Here is a 10119-nt window from a genome sequence, read left to right as displayed (position 1 = left end):
GGAGGGAATTTCTAGGAGTTGTGTTGTCCTTTGAAAGGAAGATGAGATACAGAAACACGCCAGATGCTCTTAAGGATTTAAATACCCTCTTTTTGAACAAAATCGTTAAGCTTTCATTACTTTGGCAGGGCAATATGAGGGCATGTGGAAAAACAAACAGTAGAATTCCTCCTTCCCTAGCTACCCAGTATAAAATATATTATACAAGACACTGGCTCATTTGTGCCGAGTGCAGATGTTAGGTGGCTGGTAGTCTCCATTGCTTGTCCGATTGGTGTGGATTTCTTCTCGTCAGGGCTAGCTGGTCTCCAGCAGTACAAACATTTTATACTGTTTTCTTCTGCTGTGGCAGGACACAATGCACCTTGCAGCCTGTCTTTGGATGAGTTTTTTGTGTTTGTTTTTTGTTTTTGTAAAACTAGGTAGTGTTTTTTGACAGGCATCTTGTGCTTTTTTTGAGGTAGCAAAACCCCATATGAGGGGGCAGGTTCTGCAGTGTTGTTCCTGCAGCTGCGGACACGCATAGTGTGTCACATTGCTCCTGACCAAATGCTTTAAGCTCCAGGGGCAGCAAGTGGTGCTGACAAATGATTAAGGCTCGTAATTCCTGAATGTGTCAGTGCAGGTATGAGTAGCTCCGAGGTTCTGCTGACTTGCTGTCTGGACCTTACACCCTGGGGGTTCATTGTATATGAGCTTAAGTACAAACTCCAAGCGATGTCTAGATATTTATTCTGCAGGGCAATGCAAGGATGTTTGCCCAGGTCTCAAAGGATTTATGATGTTTTTTCTTGAGGTTTTCCTGTTCCTGTCCTAAAATCTGTCTGGTTACTGAAGGAGAATATGCATGTTTTGTTCAAGTCAGACTGAGTGTTTCTGGAGCTGACATGTGTGCTGGGTTGCAATAGTCTCCTGCTGGTATCTCATTGCCCTGACACTTTCCCTGGGCCACGTGCTGCAGGCAGCGCATGTCTAAAAGCACAATACACTCATTTTCTTATGGTGGTGCTTAGGAGGCTGGATATCCTCTGCCTGTGACTTGAAGACCTCTGTTCTCGCTCTCTCATCTCCTCATCACCTGGAGACTGGTCAGCCACCAGGCTGACTGCAGGCAGCTCCTCGGAAGGGGAAGGGGAAGGAGAAGGAGAAGGAGTTTTTCTGTTGAAACAGTGGGGAAGGAGGCAGGTCCCCATCACAGGACACTGCAGCAGCTGTGGGGGCTTGGAGAAATCCTCATTTGTATAAGCACTAATTAGCACTGCTGAAGAACTCATAATCTCATTGAAGAACTTCTTGTGGTTGTTGCTAGAAAACCTGAGCAGTGCTGGCCAGTGCAGCTTCGATCCCCTTCTGACATTAAGAGAGATCCTGGCAATTAATTCACTAAGTGTGCCTGGACTGGTGATGGGTTTTTGGAGCAAGAAAGTAAGTGCTGTATTCTGCTCTGGCCAGAGCCCTTCTGGCTGGACAGAAACCTGTCTTTCCCCCTCCAGATCTCACCTCTGGACTCAGGCTGAGCTGTAACTAAGGGGCAGGTTCTGCTGCCACAGACACCTGGCAATGGGACAGATGGTTGGTCATGAACATGATGGTGTTTTGCTGTAAAAGCTACTGGCTGGAGGTACACTTAAACCTCAGGGGATTGCTGGAACATCCCATCTAGAGTTGTTCTATGGTGTTTTTTTGACTATCCACTGTTAAATATTAGGCATCATCCAGTGACTCAGCAGGAACTTTGTCACTTGTTTGCAGCCAGGTATGTGCCAGCATGAAAAATGCAGGAACAGCCTGTTTGCTTCAGCACTGCTGCCAGTTTAATTTCTGGAGTACTTCAACAGCTCAAGCCAATATTCCAGATCCATGATTATTTGGGTAGTAAGGTCATTTGCTACATACTAAACAACTAAAAAGAGGATAATTTTGTCCTTTCTTAGGGCTTGATCCTAACCTTTCTCCAAGCTTGCACTGGTACGGGTGCTCTGTGGGGCAGCTTTCCGGTGCTTGTAAAGAAGAACTGATATTTTATGACTTCTCCAGCATTAACATGTTGTAACCCAGAAGCCTAGCCCCCATGTTATCCCCAGATTAAACTCACTTGCTTTAAGGTACCTTCATACTTGCAGTGGTCAGAGGGAATCCCTTGAAACAGGGAGCAGATGTGACTCATTTCAAATGAGTTTAATGTGCCCATGCACAAACACAAGGTGACACGTGCCTTGCGGCCCTGGTGGCAGATCAAAGCAAATGGCAAGAAAAATATTTATCTTTCTAACTGAATACCAACATGGATCTGTTTTGTGCCTCTTCACCTTGCCCAAGCTTAAAAATGCTCCAGCTTCCACATCAAAGCAGTTTTGAAAATTCCACGTTTGAAGTAATATTGGAAGCAATGTAAGTTGTGGGGTCAGATGGCACAAGTGGAGCCAGGAGACTTGCTGAAGAAAATGATAGCCCAGGAGGTGCTGTAGATAATCAAAATTAATCACAGGCAAAGGCATAGCTGTCAAGTCATTAGAATTTGGTTTGAATTAGTGACGCAGGAGTTGAGAAACTCCTGAGAGGAGGAGTTGGGAGGCTTTTGGATTCAGGGAGCTTGCCATCCATGTGCAGGAAGCAGGAAGACACTTGAGTCCTACGAGGCTAAACTACCACCCAGGGTATTTTCCTGAGGAGTCTCAAACTGTTGTTTGCCTGCAGAAGAGCAGTGGAGAAGTTGCACTTGCTTTTGTTCTTGAGCACCTCTTGTCTGAGGGTGTGTGTGGAGAGGACTTCTGAAGCTGGCCCAGGCAAATTCTCAAAGCACTGATCTGCCAAAATGATACTCACTTGTATACAGAGCTTGGATGTGGGTTTTGGTGCGTTACTGGTGTGGAGAGGCTGTATTTGCCATGAGGTTCAGCAGGATCAACCCAAAATCTTCACAACCCACCAGCCTCAGCACACCAGAACAGTTTTCATTTCTAGCAAAAGTATAAGAAAACAAGTCTGCTGGGGTGAATAAACTGTGGGTGTGCAACTGTGTTTTCCCTTGTCTCAGCACGAGCCTCCACAATTGACATTCTCCTGCTCAGTGCTCTGGTCTAGGTTGAGAGAGAAGGAGCCTGAGGTACCAGGGACCTATGCGTTGAGCTAGGCATGTGAGGAGTCTGTGCTCTGACAACAAACTTGTTCTCCTTGCTCTTATTGATGCACCTTGAAATGTCTGTTTCTGATGGAGGCTCCCCTGAGTTGCAGGGATTCATCAGGATGATTTGCAGCTGCTCCAGTGTGGAAAGTGATGGCGTGAGTAATCCAACAGCCAAGTAAATGGTAAGGTTTTAGTTTGCCCATTTTTAATTTTATTAGCATGAGCACAGCAGTGAACAGATGCAGGTAGGTGGAGGACATGGGCTGTGACTAACGCTCTGCTTTCTGAACTGTTTCATCTGGGTCACTCAATACAGGCTGCAGATGGGAATGTGCTGTCTATATGTAACATCAACAACAGCATCTGTAACGGGAGCCAAGATGATCTATTCACAGGATATATGCAGTTAGGAGGAACAAGGTTTGGGCTCAAGCAACTTAATTGCCATTTCAGGGAAACCCAGATAACATTTTTCCTGCTTGACAGAAGTGTGGTGGAATATCAGCCATAGTCAGACAGTTTAGGTTGGATTAAAACTGATACCTGACTAAAGCTCTTAGGCTGGTTCTGCCTATCCTGACATGAAGGTATTAAGGGTTTGGCCCATTCATCCTCTGAAAATAAAGACTGGAAATTAAAAGATTGGTAGCAGGTGTTCAAAAGAAGGATTCTTTAATTTGAGCTAAGGGTACTGAATTGTGAAAAAAATAAGCGGATATTCAATGTCCTAGATTACCTTTGAGCTAGAAACAGGAAGGTCTCTGGCTGTCTGCAGGTTGGAGGTTTAGAAGCTTCATCCACATTCTGGAGCTCTAGGAGGTTTCATGACCAGCCTCTGCAGCTTCAGCCTGAGACCACTCATCGGATATGTTTGTTTGTGAGATGAGGGACTGGGCCTCTTTAACCCAAGTTCCTTCCAGCCCTCATTTAAGTATATTTGGGATTTTAAATTATTTCTACTGGGAGATCTTACCCTTAGGAGCTGGGAATGGGTCATATGGCTTAAGAGCAAGGCTGGGCACCTGGATGGCCTTGCAGTGAGGGAGGAGCCCAGGAGATGCTAATGTAGGGCAAAGAGCCCTAGTCTCTGTTTGTCTCTGTTTGTCTCTGTTTGAAAGCAGTCCCCTCATCCCCTATGCATGGACACAGACATCATGAATCACCCTGGGGACTGACTGTGCTGACCTGGTACCGCTTCTGGTGGCACCTTTATTGGTCAAGGTGTAGTCAGGTCCTCTCAGCAGCCCCTTCCACATGTGGTGTCACAGGCTTGGGAAGCTGTAAAACTTTAAACCTCGACGGAAACATAGGGCAGAGCATAGTGCTCTGAGGCCACAAGTGGGATAGAGTATCCCAAGCACTGCTGTGCACAGTGAAGTCTGGGCAGCTCTGAATCATCTACTAGAGAGAAAAACCTCTTCCTACATCTACCTGGCCCTGCAGGCATTACCTCATCCTAGGAGTGTCTACCAAGCATCACCAGTAAGGTTTGATCTTAAAAGATCAAACTCTTGTAGGAGCCATGAAGGGTGCCCTGTCCAGAGGGTCACGATCCAACCATCTCTGAGTGCCTGTCACTGCAGCCGTGCTTCTTGGCAAGCAAACTTCGCAAATATGTGGCACTGGGAAACTAATGGTAAGCAAACATTTTAAGAGTAGATGCAAGAAACCACTGCACAGTTTGAAGGCAGACCTATTCAATGAAGTTGTTTGAAAATGCAGAAAAGCTATGCAAGTTCTGCTGAACTTTTTTTTCCTGAAAGGAAAACCACAAAGAGATTTGAAAGAATACTTTTTTCTTTGGGGTTTGGGTTGTTGTTTTTTTTTAATTTATTTTGCTTTTTTATGGGGGTTTTGCGATGGTTTTGTTTTTTGGTGAAGTGCTTCAGTTTGAACTCCTGTCTCACAGTCCCCTGGTATTGAGGTTATCAAAACTGACCAGAAAATACTCAGTAAGCAAGCAATATCTGATTCCAACCAGTGCACAGGTGTGAACAGGACACCTGGGACCAGAGCAAATCCTGTGCTGCCTGCAGATTCTGGAGGTGAGAAGGGCCCCTGCGAGAGACCCAGAGGTCCTCAGGACCATCCCGGACACTGAGTGTCACCAGTCCCCACTGGGGAAATGCAGGCAGGAGGCATGAAGTGTGGCTTGGCCTTTGGTCCTGTGTCTGAGACCTGCACTCAGCAAGAGCCACCTCCAGGCTGGACGAATGCCAGCCCGAAGCCTTGGCTCTGGGGCAAAGCTGAGCTTTGTGCTGTGCAGAACCAGTGACCGAAATGAGATATGCAAAAGATTTTTGTCAGACTCTGAATGACCCCTAGAGATTTCTGCAGTCTGATCTATCGGATGCAGGGGCTGCAGCAGGCAGTGTGGTGGGATGAGTGGAGGGGCCACGTCCCATGGTTGGGGAGCTGTTTGACCACAGCCGGCTCCCAGCACTGCCACTGCACATAGGGGATGTGATCATTCTCTGCCTGGAAGATCATGCTGGTGAGACCCAGGGACCTGCGGCGGGGTGGGAGATGGCTGATGTCAGAGCGATGGACCTGTATCTGTGGCAACCAGGATAAATAAATAAATAAAACGCGTGTGCTGGAGCAGGAGGCGTGCAAGCTGCTGCTCCCGAGCACGGCTTCACTGAATATCTCTTAAGCAGCTTAGCACCCTTGCTCCAGTTCATTACCTGAGTGTCTCTGTGTCTGCTGTGTGGCTGAGAACATCCTGCCACCTGTACCCTCAGCAGGGACCCCAGAAGCCTCCCTCTCTCTGCATCTCTCCCTCCCTGGCTCAGGCAGTGGTTTGCTCCGTGCATCCAGACCTTGCTGTGAAGCTGCTGCTCGGTGGTGAATTTTGGCCCCACCAGGCAAGGCCAGAGGTGTTCGCCCGTGCCCCGCAGTGGGCCCATCTTCAGGCAGGTGTTTAATTTCCAAGCCTGGCAGCCAGCGCTTGTGGAAGGCAAGTGATGCTGGAAGTGCTGTAGCTGAGCCGGAGATGGATGGTGTTGGCAGCAACAGGACCATGTCTTACAGTAGATGGAGTTACAACAGGTATTGTTTACCTTGTTTTGCTTTTGGGGTTTTGCTTTTTTGTTTGTTTGTTTTTTTTTTCACTTATTTCCTTCTTGATATTATAAAACTGGCAAGTTGTTTACATAAACTGAGACCGACAGCCCTCTTCAGGAGAGCATAAACCTTTACTGATGCTGCTTTTACACTCTGTTAAGCACTTGAAATACCCTGGTTTCTCCAGGACTGGAGCAGCAGTGTTTGTTGTTGTTTAGCAGGTGTTTGGCTGGAAACTAGGGTGATAGTTTCACCCTGCTGTGGCAGGGCGGGGGGTTGCTCTCACCCCCCAGCAGTATGACACAGCTTTTCTGGGCACTCTCCTCTAAGCAGGACACTTGAGGTGCAGTGATTGCCCGAGAAGTCACCCAGACTTCTGAAAGCTGATCTCTAGTAACTACAATTCAAAGCTGTCACCTAGACATTTTCTACAAACATAAGCTGAAGCTTGAGAAAGGAAGCAGCCAGGATGTGGCTGAAGAGTGATATTTTTTAAGGAAAAGCTGTGAGGAATGCTGCGCACAGCCTGGGTACCACAGAGCTGGGGGGATGAATTAGGTGTCTCACTGAGACAGCTGAAACATTCACACTATGTTTCATCTCAAGATGGGACTATATATGCGTGTCTCTCCTCTTCTGGAAAATGGAAAATTATTGTAGCATTAGTTTTGCTTTTATGTAGTTCACAGCTGTGATTGACAGATTCATTGAGCCTAGATAATAGAAAAGGTACAAACTTCATAATCTTTTTTTTTTTAATATGCTTTTTGTCTGTGTAAGTGTTACACCTGAAATGGAGCCAGGTGCTGGGCAGTATTAGAATTTCACTGAATCACTGCTGCAAGCCACTACAACATTCTGAAGAAATAATCTTTGACAGTGGTTTTCAGTCATTAAACACGTATTCAGAGTTGCCCACGCTCCCAGCATTTATATGGTTTATATGTAAATCTAGAGTTTCACTCATTTTCTGTACGTTCATATTGGCTCAGCAGAAAACATATACAGATGCATACAGTGGTGACAGTGAGGAGAGTGTCTTCTGTAAAAAAATGTGTATATGTTTATGTATATGCAAAGCTGAGTTATACAACAAGCTGCGGTTTTGTGCATATCGTCTCCCACACAGAGGATGCTTTCCATCTGATGCCATGTCCTCAGAAACAGTAGGGAGACCTTGTAGTGCTCGGATTTGTCACATGTAATCCAAGTTTGCAGCGATTTTGATTAACCCAACAGCAAACAGTCTAGAGATTTCACAAAGCCTTCTCTTGGATGCATTCTCCCAGTGCTATTGCCTTTTGATTTAACCTTATGCATCACTTGAGGTATGTTTATCCAATTTTCAGTCTTCCTTAGCGTGACAAAGGAATCTCTGGTTACTGTTTATTAGCCTGGTGCCCAGGAGACCTGCTGCACTTGCGTGTCTACCCTGCTTGGCTTTCACACTGCATCGAGGAGGAGGAATGCAGTGTTTCAGTGACCAAGCTGTTTTTTTGGTAGCCAGTGTCCAGATTTTGAATTTTTTTACCAAGTTCTGTGATCCAATGTCTGTGTATTATGTGTATTTTTCAGTGCCAGGTGGTTGAGGAGTGAATAGCTGCTTTTACTCACAGTCTTCCCTTTCTCAAAAATGATGCAGAGCTGTTCTCACACAGTGAGCTTATCCTCTCACATCCCTCTTGTGCCCAGGCCCATGACAGTTGAAGGAGGTAACCCTTTTGTATCCAAACTCCTGGTGGCTGGCGTTCGCATTTGGAGCATGTTCACTGCCCTATCTTTGGCCTCACTGAGCAATGACAGAAAAAAGGTTTGAGGCAACTTTCTGCTGAAGGTGGAGGGAAAGAGGAGGTGCATGTTTTGAGCATCTTTGAGCACCTATGGTGTGTGCAGAGCATGAGGGGCATGGGTTCTCCCCTCAGGCTCTGCTCCAGCAGGGCACAAAATTCCTCTCTGATCTGCAGGCTCACGTGAGGCCCCTGACTCTTTACGTGACTGATGGGGCTTTGATGGGAACGTAAAGTTATTGCAAGATTTCATGAGAGTTGTGCTCCAGTGTAGTGGATTGTATGAGCTTTGCTAGTCCAGTTAAATAATCATATTTTCCCCTTCCTCAAGGAACACTGGTGACTTTGGGCAAGAAATGTGGTCTTCCTGGACTTCAGCAAAGCCTTTGACACAGTTTCTCACAGCGTTCTGCTTGAGAAACTGTCAGCCTCTGGCCTGGACAGGCGCACACTCTCCTGGGTGGAAAACTGGTTGGATGGCCGGGCCCAGAGAGTGGTGGGAAATGGTGTGAAATCCAGCTGGAGGCCAGTGACAAGTGGGGTTCCCCAGGTCTCAGTGCTGGGTCCAGCCCTGTTCAATGTCTTTATAAATGACCTGGATGAAGGCATCGAGTGCACCCTTAGCAAGTTTGCGGACAACACTAAGCTGGGTGGAAGTGTCGATCTGCTGGAGGGTCGGGAGGCTCTGCAAAGGGATCTGCGCAGGCTGGACCGCTGGGCAGAGTCCAATGGCATGAGGTTTAACAAGGCCAAGTGCCGGGTCCTGCACTTGGGGCACAACAACCCTGTGCAGTGCTACAGACTAGGAGAAGTCTGTCTAGAAAGCTGCCTGGAGGAGAGGGACCTGGGGGTGTTGGTTGACAGCTGACAGAATATGAGCCAGCAGTGTGCCCAGGTGGCCAAGAAGGCCAATGGCATCTTGGCTTGTATCAGAAACGGCGTGACCAGCAGGTCCAGGGAGGTTATCCTCCCTCTGTACTCGGCACTGGTGAGACCGCTCCTCGAATCCTGTGTTCAGTTCTGGGCCCCTCACCACAAGAAGGATGTTGAGGCTCTGGAGAGAGTCCAGAGAAGAGCAACAAAGCTGGTGAAAGGGCTGGAGAACAGGCCTTATGAGGAGCGGCTGAGAGAGCTGGGGTTGTTTAGCCTGGAGAAGAGGAGGCTGAGGGGAGACCTCATTGCTCTCTACACCTACCTGAAAGGACGTTGTAGAGAGGAGGGTGCTGGCCTCTTCTCCCAAGTGACAGGGGACAGGACAAGAGGGAATGGCCTCAAGCTCCGCCAGGGGAGGTTTAGGCTAGACGTTAGGAAAAAATTCTTTACAGAAAGGGTCATTGGTCACTGGAACAGGCTGCCCAGGGAGGTGGTTGAATCCCCTTCCCTGGAGGTGTTTAAGGCACGGGTGGACGAGGCGCTGAGGGATATGGTTGAGTGTTTGATAGGAACGGTTGGACTCGATGATCCGGTGGGTCTCTTCCAACCTGGTTATTCTGTGATTCTGTGAAACCCTGCTGCTTGTGTATTAGGGTTAGCAACACTTACCTAATTTACAAGAGCTGGAAGTGAAACCAAGTGATAAGGATCAAGTTATTCCTGCCCCAGCTAGGGCAGGACACCTCTTCAGTTTTCAGGAGTTTTCATGCCGCATGGGGACTAGCAGAGCATTTCTCCATCAAGTTCTTTGGGAAACATTCACCTGTCCCAGTTTATTGATTTGAAATGTCAACCGTGTGGGCATAAGACCCACTGTGTACTACTCTTTTTAGGTCTGATGCACTTCTGTAGGAGTTCATGTTCTGTACACAGGGAATTATACTTTTAAGGGGCTCTGTCTGTGCCATGGCAGGTACTGGTTTCACCCAGTACTGATCAGGTAGGACTTGAACGCTGCTTGAGGCTGACATCCTCTAGGCAACTTGCAGCTGAGCAATTATTGAAAATATCCAGTGTCAGAAGTGAAATCAGCAGCAGGTTATTGGCTATTCAGAAGCCTCCTCTTGCTGCTGCTCTTTGGAAAGTGGCAGGGGGAGCTTTTACATAGTGCTTTCCATCACACTCTGGTAGAAATGGAAGATCAGAGAGAAGAGTCATTAGTATGATAGGAAGGTGAAAATGGAGAATAGGTTTTGTCTGGTATAA

The 10119-nt window shown here is 47.2% G+C and overlaps 1 protein-coding gene across 3 annotated transcripts in view; it reads left to right on the top strand.

The window, feature by feature from the left end:
* Positions 1–5783: 5783 nt before the first annotated feature.
* Positions 5784–10119, top strand: part of TUB (TUB bipartite transcription factor) — a 153179-nt gene continuing 148843 nt past the window's right edge. The window contains exon 1 of one of the 3 annotated variants that reach the window (XM_069857633.1): positions 5784–6178. In XM_069857633.1, coding sequence (XP_069713734.1) covers positions 6123–6178 — 56 coding nt within the window. In that variant the 5' untranslated portion in view covers positions 5784–6122. The remainder of the gene's footprint in view (positions 6179–10119) is intronic. The other 2 variants (XM_069857634.1, XM_069857636.1) reach the window with 2 other exon arrangements.

This window comes from Phaenicophaeus curvirostris, chromosome 5 (genome assembly GCF_032191515.1).
Source record: "Phaenicophaeus curvirostris isolate KB17595 chromosome 5, BPBGC_Pcur_1.0, whole genome shotgun sequence".
In the NCBI taxonomy this organism is placed as follows: domain Eukaryota; kingdom Metazoa; phylum Chordata; class Aves; order Cuculiformes; family Cuculidae; genus Phaenicophaeus; species Phaenicophaeus curvirostris.
The sequence above is the reverse complement of the archived record's forward strand: the minus strand, read 5'-3'. Positions and strand labels throughout refer to the sequence as shown.